This window comes from Borostomias antarcticus (genome assembly GCF_949987555.1).
Source record: "Borostomias antarcticus genome assembly, chromosome: 2".
Taxonomy (NCBI): domain Eukaryota; kingdom Metazoa; phylum Chordata; class Actinopteri; order Stomiiformes; family Stomiidae; genus Borostomias; species Borostomias antarcticus.
In genome coordinates this window covers 14,937,910-14,963,550 of record NC_140235.1, presented here as the reverse complement: position 1 = coordinate 14,963,550, position 25,641 = coordinate 14,937,910, and the positions used below count along the sequence as shown (strand labels likewise).

The 25,641-nt window shown below is 43.7% G+C and overlaps 1 protein-coding gene across 1 annotated transcript in view; it reads right to left on the bottom strand.

Annotated features, from left to right (window-relative positions):
* dlec1 (DLEC1 cilia and flagella associated protein) overlaps window positions 1-25,641 on the bottom strand; it is a gene marked incomplete at both ends in the record, with an annotated part of 65,446 nt that overhangs the window by 6,455 nt on the left and 33,350 nt on the right. The window contains 12 exons of the mRNA XM_084453473.1: window positions 4,678-4,772; window positions 5,061-5,183; window positions 5,974-6,138; window positions 6,310-6,497; window positions 7,322-7,392; window positions 7,539-7,654; window positions 7,781-7,932; window positions 11,084-11,151; window positions 11,267-11,455; window positions 12,426-12,538; window positions 23,525-23,641; window positions 24,628-24,781. Coding sequence (XP_084309599.1) covers window positions 4,678-4,772; window positions 5,061-5,183; window positions 5,974-6,138; window positions 6,310-6,497; window positions 7,322-7,392; window positions 7,539-7,654; window positions 7,781-7,932; window positions 11,084-11,151; window positions 11,267-11,455; window positions 12,426-12,538; window positions 23,525-23,641; window positions 24,628-24,781 — 1,551 coding nt within the window. The remainder of the gene's footprint in view (window positions 1-4,677; window positions 4,773-5,060; window positions 5,184-5,973; window positions 6,139-6,309; window positions 6,498-7,321; window positions 7,393-7,538; window positions 7,655-7,780; window positions 7,933-11,083; window positions 11,152-11,266; window positions 11,456-12,425; window positions 12,539-23,524; window positions 23,642-24,627; window positions 24,782-25,641) is intronic.

Here is a 25,641-nt window from a genome sequence, read left to right as displayed (position 1 = left end):
AACCGTTTCGCGGCAGAAAATACATTTTTTAGAAGCTGCATTCTCAGTGCCCCGTCTGCCGCCATCTTGGCTCGTGCTGGATTTTAAATTTCTTCTACAGGCCTCCGAATTACACTTAAGTTATCTTGGTGAGTCAAACGTCTTATAATATGCTGTAAATAAGGTCCAGGTTGTCAAAAAAGAACATTCTCCTTTAATGTGTTGCCAGTGTCAGATTGAAACCGCCCAAACCTTGTTGGACACAAGGACAAGTTATAGAGCATCAAGAGAATGAGTGCAAATGAGCAGGAATACGGAATACAAGGAACAAGGCATTACAGAAGAGATGTGTCCAAGTCATTCCTCCAGGCTATGTGATAAACACATTTGCTGTTGCATTTTGCTCCGCTTAGGAAAAACATATTTTTATAGGGTACAGACCATGAATTAGTTAACAGTCAAGAATTATAACAGTCAACAAATATTTTAAATAGGCTTCTTTGGCAAAATGTAATTATATATCCAGAATTTGTCCTCAAACTCTCAGATTGGCACCTCTCCCACACGAATTGGCATTTACATATTAGGATTCACAAAATATCCCAGAGCCCACCACTAGGGAGGCTGGCCACAGTTAATTTACCCCAGAGCCCACCACTAGGAGGGCTAGCCACAGTTCATTTACCCCAGAGCCCACCACTAGGAGGGCTAGCCACAGTTCATTTACCCCAGAGCCCACCACTAGGAGGGCTGGCCACAGTTAATTTACCCCAGAGCCCACCACTAGGAGGGATAACCACAGTTTTTTTTCCCCCTTTGACAATATTGTTGTTCACGTTTTCACTCCTTCACTACCACAAAGGAAGTGCATCATGGGTTGGGGACAGCATGTTTACTGTGATCTGCACATACTGTGAGACGTCACATGATAAGCCTCTATAGGAAGACCCAATCCTTTACAACAGTTATCGTAGATGTTCAGCTGATTTACACCCGTGGATGTGTTCAAGCCCTGTGTGGATGTGTTTGGTATGAATGTATTTGGTATGGATGTGTTTGGTATGGATGAGTTTGGTATGGATGTGTTTGGTATGGAGGTGTTTGGTATGGATGTGTTTGGTACAAGGTTATAGTTAACGAAAGCTAACTAAAAAACAAACTAGGTGTGAAAAAACATTTTAGTTAACTGAAATAAAAATAAAAACTAGGCTTTACAAAAAAACGATAACTAACGAAAACTGTATTGTGTGTTTACAAAACGAACTAAAATAAACAAATTATATAGAAAATGTCCTTAGTTTTAGTCTTTTTCATTTCATACGTAAGCCTAGTCTTTTGGGTGGTTATGAAATCTATCCTCCATTTATTTTTGCTGTGTCCCTGCACAGAAGTAACCTGACGTTCACCAGATGGTTTGTTTCACACGGAGTGAAACAACATGAGCTTGCGAGATCAGGATAGTCTCATGAGGCTAGCGCAGAAGGAAAAAATATCTAAAACTAATACTGAAACTAATAAAAACTAAACGAAAACTAAGCATTTTCAAAAAATAAAAAATAAACTAGCAAACCTGCTTTAAAACTAATCAAAACTAAACTGAAATTGAAAACAAAAAGTTAAAATGATATAAAAATAAAAACTAATGAAAAAGGCAAAACTATTATAACCTTGGTTTGGTATGAATGTGTTTGGTATGGATGAGTTTGGTATGGATGTGTTTGGTATGGATGAGTTTGGTATGGATGTGTTTGGTATGGATGTGTTTGCATATGCATCTTTTACTGTCTGTAGGTTCAACTTTCTGTAGTCAATACACAGGCGTACCTGGCCGTTCTTCTTCTTGACTACGACGATGGGGGAAGAGAATGGAGACTCGCTTTCGCGTATCACCCCAGCCTCAAGAAGATCTTGAAGATGTTTGTGAACAGCTTCCACATCATGTGGGTGTATTGGTCACGATCTGTGTTTGAATGGTGTTTCATCAGACAGTTTAATGTGGTGTTTCACTTTGTCCGTCCTTCCAAAGTCAATGTCATTCTGGGCAAAGACCTCAGTCATGCTGTTTAGCTTCTGATTAATTCTGTCTTTCCATTCCGGAGGGATCGGGGACTCTGCAAAGTCGAATGCCAGGTTAGATGTCTTAGAGGGCATAGAGTCAGATGGTTCTTTCGCACTTTGCTTCTCCATCATGCTTTGTTTGTGAGCAAGAATGGTCTGGATTGCACTGAGCTCTGCTATCACACATTTGGCTGGTATGGTGATGTCATGTTCAGACTCGTTGGTGATCACGACTGGAAGTTTGCATGTCTGTCTGCTAGATAGGTCAAGAAGGAAAATCTTCACTAGCAGCCCTCCAGGCAGAGCGGACGAGGAAGGGTACTCCAGGACAGCAGACTTCTCCACAAGGAACTCTTCTACGGCTACAGTTCCCTCCAGGATGACTTGTTTCTCCAGCTGGGATGACCCTTTTGTCTCTGCCGTGCATCCTCACCAGTCCAATGTTGCCATCGTAGCATTGTTCCTGCTGCAGCTGCAGCACTTTCAGCACTGTCTTGTAGCTGTTATGGACAGGCTGGTAGCTCACTGGACTTCTCTTTGCATACATGTCATACAGTACATCGAGGGTGCACCTGGCACCTGGTACTAGCACCTGCTACCCCAGGGTTCCGCTATCTGGGACTACTAGAGCTAATGTTGGGATTTCATACTCGGTTCCCAGAAATTATTTTGGGAATGTGATCTTGACTTCAACATAGCCCAGGCATGGCACGGGTTGGCCGTTGGCCCCTTCAACCTCTAAAAGGTTGTAGAGTGATTAAATCGGTTGTTCAGACAAGTTTCGGTCATAGAATGACTTGGTGACTGTGGTCACTTGCGAATCGGTGTCGAGGAGACAGCTGAACTGTTTGTCCCTGATTGTGACCTGACCGGTGCTCTTTGTTCCTACTAGTCCCTGGGGGACTCTAAAGGGGCGTTTTCTAACATCAGACTGTATAGAGGTAGCATTTACTATGGGTTTGGCAGTACTTTTGTTATCATGACATTGTCGACCAGCTTCTGCCCCAGTTTGCCCCTCAACTGAGGCTCTATCTAAAAATCCTTATCAGAGGATTGTTGCCTCGCTTCCCAGAGACGCTGCTTCTTTCTCAACTGGCTCTTCTTCTCGGCAACGAGAGTGGGGTTTGGATTGTTACCACAAGTTGAAGAAATGTGGTTATCTTCCCCACAATTGAAGCAGTACCAAGGTCTTGGCCCGGTACTTGGCTTCGTGCTGGCAGGCGGCCTGCGCAGTGCTGTAGTGTCAGGTTTAGCTGGTGCTGCCTCGCCTGAGTGGGGTTCAGTATTCCTTTGCTGGCTTTGTGTTTTCTTAGATGTTAGTATGGTAAGTTGGCTCTGCAAAGCTGCTATTTGCTCTCGAACCTCTGTCATTGGGTCAGACTCAGGCTGTAGCATCTGCTGACTACAGGCGCATGCACTTTGAAGATTTGTCTGGGCCCGCTGTCGGTTTGGGCCGTAGTGCTTCTGTCTAAGTGCGGCTTTAGCTGCCTGCCTATCTTCTTCTGTGCGGACAAGAAGCAGAAGCTCTGAAAATGCTGGGGATCGGGGTTGACTCTTCTTCTCCTTGAGGTTGAGGTCAGAGAGCAGGGTGTTGTCCCAACACCCTCGACAGAACTGATTGAGAATGCACTTATCAGTTTCGTCAGCAGCCACTCCTCTCTTAGCAGCAAGGTTCAGAGAATCTTGGAGACGACAAAGGTAAGTGGAGGCCTTTTCTCCAGGAGCCTGGAAAGTATTCATGAACTGGCCGAAAAGTTCTTCGCCATCTTCAATGGTGCCAAAGGCTGCATCCAGCAGCTGGAGATATGCTTCGGGTGTAGCTTCAGGCCTCAGCCTTTTGACTATGTCTGCTGCGGGAGAGAGCAAACGTTCCAAGATTTTCCATGATTTTTGGAGGTTGGATATAGTGGGATCATTTCTGAGAAGTTTGACATGTGAACGCCATGTATCATAATCTGTCTCTCCGTTGGGTCTGGGGGTCTTTCCTGAGAACGATCAAAGTCTGACGGGGAAGTGTGACTGCAAATTCAGATCCTCCTTCCTCAAAATGTGCTCGACAATCACCTTTTGGATCTCTGGTGGATTTAGCTCGCTCTCCACGATGGTCAGACTTCGCCTCATGTTGGCGGCTTGGCGCGGCTAAGGGAACCTTGGTTCCCCCGTTTTATGATGGGAGCGGGGGTCACTCTGGGTGATCAAGTCACCAATCAGTGCCTGTCTATGCAAACAGTACATGCCTCATCTCCTCTCTACTTAAATAGAGTACAGACAGGAAGTCACGCTCTCTCAAGTTCTCTCTCAACTCTCCAGTAACTCTGAAGTACTGTGCTAGTTTCGTCAACTTTTTGATCTGAACCATTGTATATGATCATAAGTAACCTTAAAACAGGGCTAAACATGATTTTTCCCTTTACTTCTCCTTTAATTCTCCCGTCACTCACTCAGTGGCCCCCACCCCTTTTTAGAAACTCTCCAGTTCTACACGATTCATGTGAATGACCTAGTCGACACTAAAAACGTTGATTGTAGCCAAAAGGCGACAAGTTTGCAGGTTTGTCTTTGGTATGGATGAGTTTGGTATGGATGTGTTTGGTGTGGATGTTTGGTATAGATGTGTTTGGTATGGATGTGTGTGCTTACATAGCAGGCCTGACCGAGGCTTGTAGATCCAGTCTGAGAGGCTCCAACTCCAGACCCTGGGCCCTCTGGACTTTACCTGGGACACAGCAGGCCATCTGACACACACACACACACTACGCTGACAAACCATTCATTTCTGGACTCATTGAAAGTTTGACCATTGCCCATTCATAAGTTGTAAAAATAATCATTAGCATGTACAGTACATTACAAAATTCAACTTTTGAGTGAATGTTTACATTACATCAGACACTGACTTAATAACACAAGTTATTTGACAATATGTGCAGGCATCCAGGCGTACAGTATTTATAGATCTATCCTTTAATGAATTCATTATTTTGTAGCAACGCCCCGGGAGAAAAGGAAGTGTGTGTAGCTACCTTGGAGTCCAAGCTCATGAAGCCCAGAGCGAAGCCTGTGCAGCTGGGGTCCCTGGACGGCTCTGACAGGCTCAGAGGAGTAAAAGACACATGGATGGTGCAGCTGCCCCCTGCTGGAACCACCTGGACAACAACAGGTTGCAGTATGGAACTAGAATGAACAAGTAGGGTGCCCGGGGAGCACAGACCTCCACCCATGCATGCATTTCGTTAGTATGTGCAATTGTTGAATGTGTAAGTGGACAAAATCAACAGATGGTGATTGAGAGATAAGAAAGCAGCAAGGTCTCTCTCTCTCTCTCTTTCTTTCCCCCTAGGCTATCAGAGCCCATTTAAAAGGCCTATGGTAAAATTAAACCTCAATAGCAGATACATAAGAGACTTTAAAAAAAAAAAAAATATATATATATATATATATATATATATATATATATATATATATATATATATATATATATATATATATATCCATCCATCCAAAGTGGAGACATGAGTGGATACATGTTTTGCAGTCTCAGGCTTACTACCAGTCTACATGCTTACTACAGGTTTACTACAGGCTTACTACCAGTCTACAAGTGTACTACATGCTTACTACAGGCTTACTACTGTACATGCTTACCACAGGCTTACTACCAGTCTACAGGCTTACTACCAGTCTACAGGCGTACTACAGGCTTACTACCAGTCTACAGGCGTACTACAGGCTTACTACCAGTCTACAGGCTTACTACAGGCTTACTACCAGTCTACAGGCTTACTAAATGCTTACTACAGGTTTACTACCAGTCCCACACCAGGTCAGGAAATACTGGTTTCACCAGGATGTACCAATGGCCTTCTTCTTCTCTATTAGATGTTTAGTAAGCATTCAATCTAAATATCATGCCGTTGCCAAAGTGACGGCACTTACCATCTGCTGTGGAGTGATGCAGTATGGGTAGTCTGAGGCGTTGCCCTCATGGGGTCTGAGGACGACAGAGAAGAGCTTGTTCACCTGAGCCGGCGGGTCAGGAATCTCCACCTCCTCTCTAGTCTCATCTTCCTCACAGACAGGAACCTCCTCCTCCTCCACATCCTACAGGAGATATGAGATGTTAAACAATCATAACCACCATAATTACAGTGCAGTAACTACACCACTGTACAATGATGAGATGATCAGTCCTGGTTTTAGATAGGAGCTGGGGTTTCCCTCACAGAGCTGATGACCAGCCCTTGTTTATTTAGGATCTGGTGTTTTACTCACAAAGCTGCCTTCTCCATCTGAGTTGGGCGTGCGTGGGCCGTCCTGGGGAGACACTGCTAGAGTCCCGCCCCCCAGCTCGCTGCCCTCAGCGCCCCTCAGAGGGAAGGCCGTCCCGTAGGCCACCACCAGGTCCAGCAGCTTCCTATCACCCTGCTGCACGTTGTAGCTCTGCCAGTCCATACGGATGTCTGACACACAGCACACACACACAAACAACATACACACAAACACATGTATACATACACACAAACACGAGCATACATACACATACATACAAACAACATACGCACACAAACAAACATACGTACACACAGAACAATGAAACAAATCAGGGCCTGCTGTCATTTCCACGCACAGCTTGGCATTTATCAATCTGGACATGAGAGGAAGAGGAGCTCAGATCACATCTCACCTCAAGTCTCAGCTTGTCTACACAGGTCTGACAATCATGAGACTGATTCTGACTGGCATCTAAGCGCAGTCACATATTCATCACTTATACATATGTACCCTATGGCAAAATATTCTATTTCAAAGGCCTCGACTGTGTCATATATCTCTAACATAAACAGTTATATTCAAATTGTTTGCAATTAAAGGACCATACCGGTCTTAATATGATTTGAGCTCCTTAAACTAGTCACCCAACATATATATCACATTACCGCAATCAATTTTCCGAAGCAAAGCTCACGATAAAAGATTCATTTTCTCGTTTTACTTACATTTCTAAATTTTAACATGATGACTGTTATTGATCAGACTGTGTTGTTATTGAGCAGACTATGTTATTGATCAGACTATGTTATTGATCAGACTGTGTTATTGATCAGATTTGTTATTGATCAGGGCTCACCATAGGGGCTGGTGTTATTGATCAGACTGTTATTGATCAAACTGTATGTTATTGAGCAGACTGTGTTGTTATTGAGCAGACTGTGTTATTGGTCAGACCGTGTTATTGATCAGATTGTTAGTTATTGATCAGACTGTGTTATTGATCAGGGCTCACCATAGGGGCTGGTGTTGTTGAGGCGGAGGCAGCGGGAAACCGTGTCTCCTCCAGACACATGAGTACCAAACCTGCTGACAAACAAAGCAGACGACAACAACAACACAATCATCCCAAGGAAACGCTTCTGGGATCTTTTCACAAAAGTAAATTTGTAATGACCGTTTGTCACACACAGATTAGAACATCAACAGTCTAGCTGCTAAGTCAAAATCACCGTATGATTGGCCCCTGATTCTGGTTGTCTGGCTGTGGACCAGTCAGCTGGAAGTAGAGTGGACAGCCTTTCACGGTCATCTGGATGGGAACTGCTTTAGGTGGGAGCTCACCCACCTATGACAGGACAGAAATACTCTCATACTAGGAGTTGGGCTTGGAGGCTGTGATAGACTAAATAAATACTCTCATACTAGGAGCTGGGCTTGGATGCTGAGGCTGCAGGCCTGGCTAGCCACCTACTTTGCTGATGAGTAGGTCTCTGTATTCGCCCCACATGTCGGTGAAGGCGGTGATGTGGATGGTCTGGCTCTCAAAGGCTCCCAGGGTCCCTGAGTCCGGCTGGAAGAAGAATGCCGCTCCTCTTCCATGAGCCAGCAGGCTGTTCACAAACTCTACACAGAAACCATGTCATGCTTTTAGGGGGTGGAATCCTCATTAGGGTGGAGCGTCGCGAGGGCGCGTGGATGACCTCAGGGTACACTTCATTTTCGCGAAGGAATGTAATTCAAGTCGACAACATAGGGATAGCCTACATTTTTTCATTATTTTCTTCCGTGGTAAATACAAATTATTAGACTACGTAGCCTACGGATATGGACCCGGATATACGACTTGGGAGACTGGATCGGAAAAAAAGGTAAACATACAAGTGCTTATCAAAACCGGCAAACAGACAAGTGCTTACTTCTAACAACTGAACATACAAGTAACAACATAGGGGATTAACTATTATTATTGAAAAGGAAAAATAGTTTGCACATCCACTATGCAGACCAGGTGCAGGACAAACCAGAGTGCGAATGAGAAAAGGAGTAGAGTCCGCACGCTGGAGTATATGAAAAATAGACTGTTCCCAATAGTTTATTAAATAGCATTTCGATCTATTTCTATCATCAGAATGACGTACAGGGCAGACAAACACTCATTAAAAAGGATACATTTGCCAATCAGATGCTGGCTACACAGGTAAGTCAGGTGTGGTCACTTGCTTAAGACAGGTGTGCAAAGGTCTTGCTCAAGTACAACATCAGTAAACAATCTAAGACTGATCTTGACTGAATTGTGCCATGACCATCATATATGATGTTTGTCAATTTAAAACATACATTTTACTAATCTTGGTTAGCTCGCAAGTTAGCTATTATTAGCTACCTGACATTACACTTTAACACTCACCAAAACCTTGTGTAAAGCCGATCTTGCATGCCAGCTGTTACAGAACTGACTAACTCTTCTTTTACATTCCTGCAGCTCTCAACATGGCCAGACTAATAGTGATTTTCACCTCTTTTAATAATTTAAAACTTGTTCTGGTAAATGGTAAATGGACTGCACTTATATAGCGCTTTTCCACCTTAGCGGCACTCAAAGCGCTTTACAATGACCTTTCATTCACCCATTCACACACACATTCACACACCAATGGCGGTAGCTGCCATGCAAGGTGCTAACATGCTCATTGGGAGCAATTTGGGGTTAGGTGTCTTGCTCAAGGACACTTCGACATGTGGACAGTTGGAGCTGGGATTCGAACCACTGACCCTTCGATCGTTGAACGACCTACTCTACCAACTGAGCTACAGCCCCCCCAATAACTGCTTTACAGTATCAGGACAAACTGCGACTTTCTTGACTTGCAAAATTATGCTTTAAATGGACAAACATCATATGTGATGGACATGCAATTCAAGAAATTATTTGTTTATTGCCATTGACTACCGTACATATTTTTTCCGAATTAAGGTCCCATGGGACGGCTCTTCCTTCTTCCGCTTAGGAACTCTATTGCAATGATTTTGGGACTCAAGTTGATTTTCACACATTTTTTCGTAATTTATCTAAGGGTCAGCTGTTGAACTGGCAGCATTTCATATGTTTTTAAATAGTAGTTGCGAGTACTTATATTTCACTATGTCTTTTGAGACTCATCAAATTAATTTTCTTGACATTTTGATCTCCAGAGTAGATAACATACTGAGTATAGATTTGTATAGGAAGCCTACTGATCACAACTTCATGCTGACAGCTATCACCCTACACCCCTCAAGAAGTGGCCAGTTCAAACGTTTTCATATAATCTGCAGTACAGATGATTCTTTTAAGGTACATTCTAAAGATCTGAGTTTCGTCTCCCTGACCGTGGGTATCCTGACAAATGGATCCAACCAGCCTCCGATAGATTTCAGGAGAGTTCTGAACTAGTGTCTGGCTACTAGGGAGAAAAGTAGTGATGAACAGAGGATCAACTGTTTCATCCAATATTCCCCACTTGGTCGCCAGTTTGAACAAATTGTGATAAAACACTGGCATATCCTACGTTCTGACCTCTCTCGCTGCAATTCTTTTTCAGCTGCCCCTCATATTGTTTACAGAAGACCTCCCAACTTGAAGAAGCTTTGGTCAGGTCTGACAGCCAACTCCTTCCCTCTTTCTGACCAATATCCCCAATGGTAATTATAAATGTGGCAGATGTGCCCAATGTAATTTAACATATAAATGCACTACCTTCAACCACCCTGTCACTGGCAAGCGGTTCAAAATCAAGGGTATAATCAGCTATACTTCATCCAATAGTATTTATATGGATTTTAGGAACCCTGTGGCTGCTGTAATAGATAAATTAAAATGAGTGTATTCTCTGCTCAAGACATGTAAAGTGAGCAGTTTACTACACGGGTCCAGGGTCGGGTTCAGAGCGTAACAGATGTTGTACTTGAGCAAGACCTTTGCACACTGCACTGATTGTCTGCTGATTGTTAAGTGGCCGCACCTGACTTACCTGTGTAGCCAGTAGGGAAGTGCACAACTCACATTTTTCATAGTCCATTAATCAGTGGGTGGTATGAACAATTAATCAATTATTCGTTTTTTGGCCGACATTGCCTCCAGCTCTACAAAAAAACAGACCTGCCAACCAGCACACATTTTGCGTAGTAGGTACTAATTTTTTGTTTTCTGTTGATTTATGTTGTAAACATGTAATCTGTGCGACCGTGAAATATAATTGGAAGTGCATAATTGTTCTGGTGTGACCTTTTTTCCATTCAGACCATTCACTAGTTACACACTCATGCGTTGTCATTCGTGGTAGAGGTGAAAAACAAAGTTTTCTTCCCATGACTTAAACGCCTAAACAGCAATATCTTGACTTAGGAGGGTTGCTAGTGGTAGGAGATTTAGACTGGGACAAAGCTCTCGACTTCACAAATGCATCTGGCACCTTGAGCTCTGGTTATAGAGCAGACAATGCTTTCTCTATGGGAGTGTGGAGTCTCTTCTCCATCTATTGACATAAAAACTCAGGTCTACTGTGTAGCCTACAGTACATGTTTGGCCTGACAACCTACATTATAGTCACAGTGCTTTGATATGCCCTCACAGTGTTCTAGGCTGTTTGCTATTTAGAAATAAATAAACACAATGAAGTCAGATTATGTAGGCTAATATAGTTGGGCAGACAAGCTCTTCTGAACCAGGAAAAACCCTGACTGTATACACATGGCTCAACTACAAACCAAGTGTTGATGAGATACCTGGGCTTACCTTCATGTTCATTCTTTTCAACTTTCTTGGCTTGTACAGAGTGCAGTGGTCTCCTCATGTGTGAAGCTCTGAAATACAGAATAGATGCACTTATCACACATTCAGTTCCACAATTCCACAAAATAAATTCAAGATCAGTCAAATGAAGGAGCAACAGCAGGACAGTTTAGAGAGAAGTAGTACTTGGTCTGTGATTGGCTGGCTGATTGCAAGGGGGCGTGCCCTATTAAGTATTCTGCCATGATGGTGAAGGGGGCGGGAATAGGCGTATGATTGCTTATCACCAGCTGCTTGTTGACCGTGCTCCCCAAAACGACATCGTCCCCAAAGTTAAGCACAAATGGTGACGTCCCCTGATCATCAGAGGAAGGACTGGGGAGGAAATCAACACAACACACTATAACAGTACTTAAAACAAGGTACCTGAACACAACACACTACTACAGTACTTAAAACAAGGTACCTGAACACAACACACCACTACAGTACTTAAAACAAGGTACCTGAACACAAAAAATATACTTCATGTTTTCTCTTGGAACCGCCTCTATGAGATGATTGAAGAGGAGATCAGAGAACTCACCAGCAGGTGGGTACAGTAGGATAGTAGAACACTCACCAGGGTAGAGAGAATAAAGTAGAACACTAACCAGGGTATAGAGTAGAATACTAACCAGGGTAGAAAGTAGAACACTAACCAGGGTATAGATTAGGATACTAACCAGGGTAGAGTAGAGAGTAGAGCACTCACCAGGATAGAGAGTAAAGAGTAGGATACTATCCAGGGTAGAGAGTAGGATACTCACCAGGGTAGAGAGTAGAGAATAGAACACTCACCAGGATAGAGAGTAGAGAGTAGAACACTCACCAGGATAGAGAGTAGAGAATAGAACACTCACCAGGGTAGAGAGTAGAGAATAGAACACTCACCAGGATAGAGAGTAGAGAGTAGAACACTCACCGGGTTTGAGAGTAGGATACTCACCAGGGTAGAGAGTAGGATATTCACCAGGGTAGAGAGTAGGATATTCACCAGGGTAGAGAGTAGGATACTCACCAGGGTAGAGAGTAGGATACTCACCAGGGTAGAGAGTAGAGAATAGGATACTCACCAGGGTAGAGAGTAGGATACTCACCAGGGTAGAGAGTAGGATATTCACCAGGGTAGAGAGTAGGATACTCACCAGGGTAGAGAGTAGGATACTCACCAGGGTAGAGAGTAGAGAATAGGATACTCACCAGGGTAGAGAGTAGAGAGTAGGATACTCACCAGGGTAGAGAGTAGGATATTCACCAGGGTAGAGAGTAGGATATTCACCAGAATAGAGGGTAGGATACTCACCAGGGTACAGAGTAGGACACTCTGAGTCCCTTGGCTTGGCAGAAGAAACCCAGGACCAGAGGCTCATTCATCCCCTCCACCTGACACACTGCTGCTGCCTCTGACAGCTCCATCTGCACATACAGGAACACAATAGGGCATCAACACCATGGAACTGTGGAATAAATATACATGTATACATGGGATGTTAAAGTGTATATTGCAGGTTGAATTTTTTAAGAGTTTTATATGAATTTACATTTCTGAGCTTATGATTAGGCAAAATAATTTTAAAAATATATCTTTACATATAAAAACGGCAAAAACATGGTGAAAAATGTGAGAATGCTTTTCTAAGAAGCGCGCCAAAAACTGTATTTTTTTCATATTTCAGCGATGACGTATCATGGGGGAGTCCTCTGACCCTGCAGGCTCACAGCGAACTGCGCAGTAGTACAGTAGTTTGGCGGTACAGCAGATTAGTTAGCCAGTAGTCTTTAGTCAGTTGTCAAGTCAGTAAATTAGTAAGTGGTCAATAGGTTATTCAGTAGGTCAGTTAATAGTATGTTAGTAATCAGTGACATTAGGTCAGGCGGTCGGGCGGCTGGCAGTTCTTAGCTAGCTGGCAGTTCTTAGCTAACTGTTAGCTAGCTAACGAGCTAGGGCTTTCTTTAGCTTTCCTTTTTAATTCGTTTTGTCTGCCTTTTGTCCATCATGGTGAAGTATTGCGTTTGTGGAGGCTGCACAAACTCTAGTCTATCTGGACATAGAGTTCATACTTTTCCAAAGAATAGGAAAAGTGCCACTTTCCGTGCGTGGGTGCGTTTTGTCCAAGTGAGGAGACGGTATGGAGTCAAAATGAGGCCAGAAAGCATTGTAAACGTAAGTGAAGTATTGTAAACAAAAACATATGAATTGTAAACGTAAGTGAAGTATTGTAAACGTAAGTGAAGTATTGTAAACGTAAGTGAAGTATTGTAAACAAAAAATATATAAATTATTACTTAATTATTAAAAAATAAAATAAAAATTGCATTTACAATACTTTTTGGCGTTTACAAAACCTTTTCTGCATTTACAAAACTTTTCTGCCTTTACAATACTTTTTCTGCGTTTACAAAACATTTCTTGCGCTGCAAAACATTCTGGCCTCTCTTTGACGTGGGGGCGGGGTTAGATGAGTGGCGTGTCCAGAGAGGAAGAGGCGGGGTTTCGGGATGCCCACCATGTATTGTAAACAGCATTGTTTACAATACTTCACTTACGTTTACAATACTTCACTTACATTTACAATTCATATTTTTTTGTTTACAATACCTCACTTACGTTTACAATACTTCACTTACGTTTACAATGCTTTCTGGCCTCATTTTGACTCCATAAGACGGGACTTCACCGGAGCATCAGCAACGAAGAACGTGGTTGTTTGCGGCGCGCACTTCACACCGGAGGATTATATTCCCGGTGATATGATGTAGTGTGAGAAGGGATTTCGCCACCAGAATCGGGTGAGACTGATAGTGGGTGCAGTTCCCTCGCTGCATGCAGCAGCTTCGTCGGCTCCACCATAAGCACGGCCAACCCCGCCTAGACCAGGACACCGAGTTTCAGCGAAAGCGGGAACTGTGCAGAGTGAGTTGTTTTCCAACGTTTGCAAACTTCCAAATTGTCAGCATAATGTGACATTACTAATCGTTGTAAGGCGTAATTGTTCACCATAGTTTGCTTACATTATGTTACGGACTGGTAAACGCCTGTAGCCTGTACGGTGCCTGTGGTGTACATGCAGAAATTAGCGCGGTAGTGCATGAGGCATTATTTCACTCGCCACCACTATCAGGGAAACGAGATGCAGTTGGTGATGCCGCCCATATCAGCTGTGCCACCAGAGGTTGTTGCAATTATTAGCTGAAGTGTACAGCTTGGTGATTTTGTTAGCACAGCTAGCCAGCCAATACATTTCTAATGTATTAATATGGTGTCATGTTGGTGTATTATAAGGTTTTGGGAGATGCTGCAACAAGTGAAGGGACAGATGCACCGCCTGCAGTCCTTGACCACCCGGACCAAGAGACCTTTCCATTGGCTCCTCAACCATCTGTGCAAACTCAGTGTAACATCAAACCATTCCATCGTTCATCAGGTAATTAAACTATACTCTTTGTACATGCCACACTGCATTAAATACAACAGGGGTTGAATCCAAAACTGTGGTCTGGTCCCCACCGCTAGGGACCGTGATCCCCGCTGCTAGGGACCACTGGTCCGCACGCAGGGACCACTGCCCCCGCAGTTGATTCATGCAAATTAATATTGTTTAGGTTATAGGTTATGCAACAGTGTCTTCTAATACAGCTTTTATGATAGTATAGGTGTACTGTCATGGTAGTATAGGTGTACTGTAACACTATTTAGCCGAAATGTAGGCTATCTATAGTTCCGGTGCTCCATGTATTCATGCGCTTCTTTACTATAGGCATAACCTATAACCTAAACAATATTAATTTGCATGAATCAACCGCGGGGGCAGTGGTCCCTGCGTGCGGACCAGTGGTCCCTAGCGGCGGGGACCAGACCACAGTTTTGGATTCAACCCCTTCTCATTAAATAGCATCATGTAGGATGATAATTTATTACACACCATAGTATGATATAGGTGGGTAGAACTTAAACACTAACTGTGGCATCCTTAATTACAATATAACTGAATTAACATCTCATACTGAATAAGGATAGATTTGGCAGCAAAACCGTCGTATTTGATTGGTTTTGGCTAGATTGTACTTGTATCTATTGTGGCCACACAATATGATGTTGTACAATTGTATAACATAGACCTCTTTATCTTACTGTAGCCACCCAGGTACAGCCCAAGATGGTCAGTGTGGGGACTCAGAAAATGTTGGAGAAAAAGACCTCAACGCCACTGCCCAGTCCAGTAAACAGTGATGATGAATCAGACCCTGTTTTCAGGGACGAACATGGAGATAGGACGGACAGGTCTGGGGGCCAGATTGTCCACCAGGGTCCAGAAGGAATCGACCTCCCTGCAGCACATGCTCTCCACAGCTGAGGGCATGGCCTGGCACTTCCCACACAAGCACCTATCAAACAAAGCGTGGAAACTGGACACCCCCCTGCTGAAACACCTGGCTAATGCAGAATGGCGTGCAGGCTCCTGTCAACGCGTGGAGTTACATTAGATTAGACTACATGATAGACTGATGGTTGCACATTAATTTCAGTTATGGTTAAGGATCGACTCCCCTTGCTGTTTAGTTTGGTATGCACTCTATGACAAAACAAGTGTTTATAGTACAATCCCCTCAAAAATAAACAGTGCTTAGAGTGCATAGGTAATAGTTTACAAGTAACACATTCATGCTATTTATTATTATACTAAGTGCTCTCAGTTTATTGTTGTGGATAGACATTCTGCAGTTCTGAAAATCGAAGCTAAAGACTCACCTGTTCAGACAGGCTTTTACCTAGCTTCATGTTGTTCTGTTTATATATAATGTTTTTTTTTGTATTTTATTATTGCTTTTATTACATTGTAAAGCACTTTGTGACCCTGGCCTGTGAAAGGTGCTATAGAAATAAAGTTTACTTTGTTACAAGTTACTCCTGTGATGTCTGCCGAGTGGTAGGTACAAAAATGACAGGCAGGCTACTCTCGCTAAGACCTTTCTCCACATCTATGCGCTCTTCCAGGTAAGTCAATGGAAATAATCTAGCATAGGATAACATTGCTAAATTGTAAATCTAGTGTCAGCCAAGTCAGTCTACGACGGTACCTGCTGCTCACGTGTAGATCAAGGCTCAATCCCAAACCACCCCCTACCCACTCCCACTCCACCACCGAGTGTCCCTCCAAATGAAGTGTCACTCGCAGCTGTGGAGGGCACTCTCAATCGAGGGGGAGGGTATATAAATGGAAAGCCAAATGTGGGATGGACTCCCCACTCCACCGGAACCGACCGGGACAGGGCCGTCACCATGGCATGTTTAGGTGATTGATGGGAAAAATGTTTAGGATTTATAATACAAATATAAATCACTATAATTAAATCCATGTATGATGAGAAATGGTCAAAAGTCCAAACGGAAATGTTTTTTCAAATGAACTCTAACTAAATTAATACTATAACACTGTCCCGAGACAAATACATAAATCAATTAATAACTTACTCCCATGCCTCTTTGGCAGCATTCCTTCTTTTGTGAAGATCCATTTGCATATCGCAGCCTAATGGAAAGGAATATATGATGTAGGCTACATTTGACGTAGACCTAGGCCTATTTAGATTTATTTTATGTCGGCTATGAATACAGGCTTTTAAGAGTTTGCTACAAGTCAAGTGATCTAGGGATAAAGTGATTGTATCACTTGGGTGTATCTTTTGACACCATATTCTGCGATTTTGTTTGATGCAGTGAAATCGGTGTGAGAAAAAAAAATGTTTGAATGCTGTAAAATAATCTAAAATTATTGACAGTGTAGGAAGACGGAACTTTATTTATATGTGGTTTCCTGCGGCATCTCTTTGGCACGTGCACTTCCTGCTTCGGCTATCGGGAGCTTGTCACCGATGCAGGCTTGCTATTTAAGGGGTTGACAGCCCACTCGCACTCCAAGCGCACTCCGCGATAATTGGTTTGGGACGGCCTTAACATGGCGAAGCTCGGCGTGAACGCGCAAACGGAGGGGGAGTGGATAGGGCGAGGGCTTAGGGGGTGGTTTGAGATTGGGCCCGGAGTGTCAGCCATGGAGGTATAATATAACTGGGCTGCGTTCCGAATCGCATACTTCTACTTCTTACTACCAGTACCTACTACAGCTGCCCTTAGAAAGTACGTACTTTGCAAGCAGTAGGCATCCAATTGGGACATACTACCTTGTCATAACATTGCGCCTTGAAATTAGCCCACATCCGTCGCTGTCCATAACGCGACATTCGTCTACAGCTGTCAACTCGCGCATGTGACGCACATTACCGCTGCGCTAAGGATTGTGGGTCAGAATAGCCAGAAAAGCCTGCTGGCGTGCATACTGCAAAATACAACCGGATGTAGTAGGTCATCCTGGTACTTTTGCCATACTGCATGTGGCATACTATGTATTGGGACATACTACATTCTGTTTTGGCATACTATATAGTAGGGTAGTAGGCGATTCGGAACGCAGCCCTGGAGACGGCATTGAAAATGGCTGCCTATTCATTTCAATGAAAGTTGCTCACCGGCGCATGAAGCCATTTGACGTAGTGGCCAAAGCCCGGTATTGCAAGTCACGTCACGGCATGCGGCCCAAGACCCTTATTTCCCATGGTTAGTGGATGATGATAGATAGGGCTAGAAAAGGAAAACAAATTTTTCTCGGTATCATTCAGCATCAGAGACCAATCTAATCAATATAAACTTTTAATTCAATGGGGTTTTGTTTGTTTTTGAAGCCACCAATACCTGTAACGAGCCCATTTGAAACATGTGCTGTGCACGAGCCTCAGGGACGCTGGTCGCGCGTTCGTGAGTCCTGCGAGCTCGGGAAAGCACGTCACCATAGGAAGACCCGCCCTACTCTGCCTCTGATTGGATAGGAAGTCATGTAATGACGTCGGCTAACATGCTATGCTTTGAGCAATGAAGCTGCTATGATGATGCTAATCATAGATATGAACGTATGTCTATGATGCAAATGATCATGACATGTGGTTACTTTAGGACATCGTTGGAAAAGATCTAGAGGGTAAGTGGGTCAATGTTGAATAACTTAGCTAACATTATCTAATGTTACATTTCTTTATATTAACATCAACTATATTGATAGGCTAGCTATGCTAACGGTAGCTAATGCTAACGGCTTAGGGTTAACGTTAGTTAATGCTAACGTTACGTTCGGAGGTCTCATGTATTTCAATTTTAACAATGTTGAGCATGATCAATGTGACATTGTTCATACATTGATTACAGTCTGTAATCTTGTCTGGCATTATTTAGCTATAATGGGCTGATGCTACTATATAGCATTTGCCACATTATACATCAAATTAATCAAGCATAGTTAGTGTTATTACCTGAAGGCATTATTACCATTGCAAGTAAGCATGCCATGTATATGCCATGCCTGGAAATCAAATTAATAGTGTAATTCTTCCCCATCATAGCTCATTGTACACTGATATAATCATTCTCCTTGCCTTTGCTAATACTCATCTCTTTTATCAAACTTTGTGCTAGGAAAGAAATCTGGCTGTGATTCGTCGCTAGTGCTCATCCAGGCTGTTGTCATCTCCCGCCTGGACTCCTGCAACTCCCTACTTGCTGCCATCCTGCAGCGTTGGCCATCAGACTCCTGGAGAAAGCTGCTGCTGACCTGGTGTTCAACGGCCCCATGCTCTTCCACAAAACTTCCCTACTCCGTTCTCTGCACTGGCTCCCTGCGCTGTCCCATCCAGTTTAGGACTGTGGTGCAAGCCTACAAGGCAAATGAACAGCTCCCTCCGACCTCCAGGCTGTGGTCAAGCTCTGCTGCCTTGAGGTGATTGGTTCCCCAGTTGCTCCAAGCCCCCCTACGGCAGATTGGCGTGGCCATGGCTTTTTTCTGTCCTGGCCTCACAGTGGTGGGAACTGTCCACTGATGTCAGTACAGCAGAGTCGCTGCCCATCTTTCGCCGCATGCTGAAAATTCACCTGTTCAAGATGTGCCCTGGACCCTTCCTTTTAACACCTATTTTATTTGTTCTTGTACTTTGTCTTTAGCAACAGGTTAAGCTCTTAGACGCTTGTTTAGAAAGGAGATGCACTTATGAGTTCTAGCGAGCAGTGGTACTGTAGTGAAGCTGCAGTGTCACTAATGAAAGACTAATGGGGTGCACCTGAACTGGGCCGCTGACAGAGGCTCTGATCACCCTCGGCTGGACTTGATTGCTGAGGGGTGGACTAAGAAAGCAGAGCCAGTCGGCAGTCTGGGGAGCGGAGCTTCATTTCCGTCAGGGCAACTAGTCTGACGAAGCAATTGTTAACTTGCACTCACGGGAGAGGATAACATGCCTGTCTAGCCCAGCTTAAACTATGCGCCCATGTACCAGTGTGCCGACTCAGGGTGATATCTAGTGTGTTTGCAATTGAGTGTGCCTGCCTATACAGGGTGATCCAGTGTGGACTTGATTGATGTTGCACATGGGCGATTGGAACTAAACTAACCTTGCGTTGCATTTGTCTTTCTCTCTCTGGCTCTATCGTGTCCACTCTGCTGGCGCTGATGGATGGGTTGGACAGTCAAGGGGAGCCAGTGGTCCAGTTCCTGTTCATGCTTGGTTGTTGCCTACTCACCTTCCCATCTCCTGCATCACCTGCCACCTGTCTCCGCTCTGCCCAGCTGCACCTCATCCCTCATTACTCTTAGCATTAATACCAGTCAATTTCCCTTGGTTCTCTGTAAGATCATCCAGTCATCTACCAAGTCTGCTCAGCTCTTCTGTCTGCCATATTTTAAGTTGTTTATTGAAATTGAGTTAAAGTAGTTTGTATGGGTCAAGCATCCTCCAGTTTGTATGACTCAAGATCTGTTTACTGCCATGTATATGGTTCACACATACTAGAAATTTGACTAGGGTTAAGGCATACACTGGTGACATGTTTTTAATTGTTTTGTGATCACTGTCTTTGTGATATTTTCTGATGACCAAGCCTTTGATCTAAGCAGAGCCTTAGCACATTATGGAGGAACCATGTCCCTTTCTTTTACCGATCCCTGAGAGCAAGACCTGTGAATGTCCTGAACAGTGTGGTGGCCACATTTGTTGGGAATTTGGGTGGAAATAGTGTTGAACATCATTGCATAGTTTGACTGCCATTTCATACCAACATTAAGAGAAAGTGGAGAAGTAGGCTATATCTAGAAAATACTATAGGTGTGCAATTCGTTTGTACAGTCTGGTAGTTAAATGGTTAAAAATGGGCAAGCAATAACATTGGAGGGAAATGTATACTGACACTGATGATTGTTTCAGAAATGGCCTGAGACAAAATAATGAAATGTTATACGTCAGTATTGTGAAACACTGAACATATTTTAATGACTGACAAGGAGAGAGGAAACAGTACAAGTTAATCAATATTAACTAGGCTCACTATGAACAGTGTGTATTATTGGCTCTGTTCTGACATCAGTGCACAGTTCATTCCACCACTGTGAGGCCAGGACAGAAAAGAGCCATGGCCGTTACAATCTGCCGTAGGGGGGTTTGGAGCAACTGGGGAACCAATCACCTCAAGGCAGCAGAGCTTGACCACAGCCTGGAGGTCGGAGGGAGCTGTTCATTTGCCCTGTAGGCTTGCACCACAGTCCTAAACTGGATGGGACAGCGCAGGGAGCCAGTGCTGAGAACGGAGTAGGGAAGTTTTGTGGAAGAGCATGGGGCCGTTGAACACCAGGTCAGCAGCAGCTTTCTCCAGGAGTCTGATGGCCAACGCTGCAGGATGGCAGCAAGTAGGGAGTTGCAGGAGTCCAGGCGGGAGATGACAACAGCCTGGATGAGCACTAGCGACGAATCACAGCCAGATTTCTTTCCTAGCACAAAGTTTGATAAAAGAGATGAGTATTAGCAAAGGCAAGGAGAATGATTATATCAGTGTACAATGAGCTATGATGGGGAAGAATTACACTATTAATTTGATTTCCAGGCATGGCATATACATGGCATGCTTACTTGCAATGGTAATAATGCCTTCAGGTAATAACACTAACTATGCTTGATTAATTTGATGTATAATGTGGCAAATGCTATAGTAGCATCAGCCCACTAGAGCTAAATAATGCCAGACAAGATTACAGACTGTAATCAATGTATGAACAATGTCACATTGATCATGCTCAACATTATGTTAAAATTGAAATACATGAGACCTCCGAACGTAACGTTAGCATTAACTAACGTTAACCCTAAGCCGTTAGCATTAGCTACCGTTATCATAGCTAGCCTATCAATATAGTTGATGTTAATATAAAGAAATGTAACATTAGATAATGTTAGCTAAGTTATTCAACATTGACCCACTTACCCTCTAGATCTTTTCCAACGATGTCCTAAAGTAACCACATGTCATGATCATTTGCATCATAGACATACGTTCATATCTATGATTAGCATCATCATAGCAGCTTCATTGCTCAAAGCATAGCATGTTAGCCGACGTCATTACATGACTTCCTATCCAATCAGAGGCAGAGTAGGGCGGGTCTTCCTATGGTGACGTGCTTTCCCGAGCTCGCAGGACTCACGAACGCGCGACCAGCGTCCCTGAGGCTCGTGCACAGCACATGTTTCAAATGGGCTCGTTACAGGTATTGGTGGCTTCAAAAACAAACAAAACCCCATTTAATTAAAAGTTTATATTGATTAGATTGGTCTCTGATGCTGAATGATACCGAGAAAAAATTTGTTTTCCTTTTCTAGCCCTATCTATCATCATCCACTAACCATGGGAAATAAGGGTCTTGGGCCGCATGCCGTGACGTGACTTGCAATACCGGGCTTGGCCTGAAAGCCCATGGTGGCTTCAATGCGCCAAGCTGATCCTGGGGGCTTGGTGTCAGCCAAGTGAGTTTATTACGGAAGTTCCTGCCCACGTGATCACGTGCGTTTTTTGCACGCGGCCGCAACTTATGAATGACGTATCGTTCTTACGTAGCGGCTACTAATCGGCAGATCTCGCGTTTCCGTAAATGGCCGCGTAATTTCCGCACGTGGCGCAGATGAATCGTCACCTATAGCGGCCGTATGTAGAACGTTTGCGCAACCTGCGTGTGTTAGTAGGGTACGCGTATCATGAATTAGAAGAAACTACTCTCACTTTACAGACAAATCTAGCATAAAGATTGTGTATTCAAACCTGCTCAATATATCCCTATATTTTATTGATCCCAGAGGGAAATTCATGTGAACTATATACGAATATCTGGCGTGCGCTGTGCGCATTGTTGCCTATAGGCACATTATGTAGGCTTCCTGATCGGGTAAACCGATCATTTGTGTTACGGGACTCTGAGCGCGTGTCACCGGCGCACTCGGAGCGCTCTGACCTGGCGTCCACCTCGGCGCGCTCTGCCACCTCGCCATGAGTGCACTGTCACCACAATCACACCAGTTTGTCTCAGTCTTCTCATATTGGTAAACTGCATGCGGCAGATTAATCTTTAGTGACCCGTGTATGAAAGTGTGCAATGGTAACAGTGCGCACACTATCAATATACGCACTAGCAATAGACGTTTCCCAAGGTATTATAAAAGGAGGGGAAGTAGCTCAAATGTCACTGATTAAAAAAAAGTGTGGATGCAAAAACACGTTTGAGGTTGTTGCAATTATTAGCTGAAGTGTACAGCTTGGTGATTTTGTTAGCACAGCTAGCCAGCCAATACATTTCTAATGTATTAATGTGGTGTCATGTTGGTGTATTATAAGGTTTTGGGAGATGCTGGAACAAGTGAAGGGACAGATGCACCGCCTGCATTCCTTGACCACCCGGACCAAGAACCTCCTCTTCATTGTCAAAACTAGCCATGTCTCGTCTTTCTAATGTATTTGAAATGAGCGGACTCCCCCAGTCTACGTCACTTCCGGTTTAGCGATTTTTAAAATGCGGAAGTAACAAATGATCACCAAAGTCACTGTAGTGTATATATAGATATTTTTAAATGAAAATCGAGTTCTTACATCACTTTCCTACACATTGAATCACTGGGGTCTCTTACCTGCAGTATACCCTTTAAATGTTCAGCAAATTATGTAGAGTATCGCAATATGTATTGTATCATTATTGTATCGCAATGTATCATGATACGTATGTTATCATGACCTGTGAATCGTGATACAGTACGTATCTTATGATGAGGTACTTGGCAATACCCAGCCCTATCCCCTTATGCATACTACAGTGCGTTTACCTTGAAGGTAAGGGTTCGGCTTTCCATCACCTGTCCTTAGAGTTTAGTGCTTCAGTGTGAGCTGTGAAGGCGACCGTGACCACCATCAAGTAGTGGATACAGGTACGTACGTCTGTGTGAGCTGTGAAGGCCACCATGACCTCCATCTTAATAGCGGATACAGGTACGTACGTCTGTGTGAGCTGTGAAGGCTACCGTGACCTCCATCTTGGCATTGGGACCCAGAGTGCCAGAAGAGGGGTTGAACATGGCCGAGCAAAGTGATGCTTGTTTGCCCTGGAGGTGGGACTGGAACAAACAACAACAAAGATGGAGCTGAGACTGGAACAAACAACAATGGGGCGGCTGTGGCTAAGGATGTAGAGCGGGTTGTCCAATGATCGTAGGATCGGCGGTTCGAATCCCAGCTTCTCCTGACGACATGTCAAAGTGTCCTTAGGCAAGACACGGAACCCCAAATTGCTCCCATTGAGCAGGCTAGCACCTTGAATGTCAGTTGCCGCCACTGGTGTGTGAATATGTGTGTGAATGGGTGAATGAGAGGCCTTCATTGTAAAGCGCTTTAGACAACAACAACAACAAAGATAGAGCTGGGACTGGAACAAACAACAACAACAACAAAGATGTGCCTGGGACTGAAACAAACAACAACAACAACAAAGATGTAGCTGGGACTGAAACAATCAACAACATCAAAGATGGTTCTAGGACTGAAACAAACAACAACAAAGATGGAGCTGGGACTGGGGAATACACATGACAACAACAAAGATGGAGCTTTCCCAAAAAATATTTCTGTTTTGTGCAGTACAGAGTTCTGTGTCAATAACGTCGGCACGCGCACCCTTGTTCGTTGCTAGCTATGGGCACACGCTGTAAACCTCTGCGAAATTCGGATTCGAATGAATTTCACGGAGGTTTACAGCGTGAAGGGATGGCTGTTGTATGTACGGTGATATTAGTACTGTTTACAAATTAATGTTGTTTCGAAATGCAGAGGCGAAAGGACCTATGGTGTTTACAGGACGACTTCAGAGCTTGGTAAGCAAGACAATCCTTTTAAAACGTTTTTTTAAGAGCTATTATGTATTTGTCATGGTAGTGTACGGAGACATAATACTACATCTGTGATCTCAGCTCTCTGAAGGAAACGGAATGAGACACAACTCACTTACAGGATAACATCCTTGTATGAAATTTGCCATATACACGCAAAATGGACTGGCCACCCTTCAACTAGGTGTAACTGTCTGTGTTGACATACAGTAACTGACCTGTGACCAGGTAAAGAGAGTGGGCAGCAGGGTCTGGTTGAACATGGTGACCGTCCCCTTGGCAGGGACCCCCATGTACAGCTCTGAGAAGACCAGTGCACAACTGAGCAGGCACACCTGGGGGGACTGCACCTCCGCCTGCACCGACAGCTGGCTGCATGGGGATGGAGACAGAGGTGACGCCTGCATCATTTTGTCTTTCCACCTACAGTACTGAGCAGCTTTCATGATGATGACACAATAACTGTTGAAGGAATCATTACGATAATGGTATAAAGCATATTTAGAACAAATACAAAAACAGATTGTATTTCATCAGTTCCAACAGGACTCTATTGTAAAGCGTCATAAAGAAATGGAGGCGATATCTCATTAATAGTTAAAAAATATCTGATTAAATAATTCAAAAATCTCATTAAATAGTTATTAAATAACTAATTAAATAGTTCTAAAATATCTCATTAAATGGTTATTAAATATCTAATTAAATTGTTCTTAAATATCATTAAATAGTTCTTAAATATCTCATTAAATTGTTCTTAAATATCTCATTAAATAGTTCTCAACTCAACCTTTATTTATAAAGCACACTTAAAAACAACCCAAAGTGCTGTACAGTAAAGGCACTAAAGTTCTATAAGATCTCATTAAATAGTTCAAAAATATCTCATTAAATGGTTCTTTAATATCTCATTAAATAGTCCTTAAATAACTCATTAAATGGTTCTTAAATATCTCATTAAATAATTCTAAAATATCTCATTTGTCACGGCGCCACCGCGTCAGCCTTGTCCACCTCCTCAGCCCCCTGCCCCTGACCGCCCGAGCTTCGGTTCTGACTCTGTATTACCCAAGCCTGTCCCCGTCTCTCCAGTGCCGGACTCGGTTTCCCCCAGCACCTCCCAGAGCCTGCAGCCGGAACTGCGGGCACGTCTGCGGTCACAAGCCGGACACGCCACCGACACACACCTGCCACGCATCAGCTTGATTGCCTCTCCTCCACACCTCAACGTA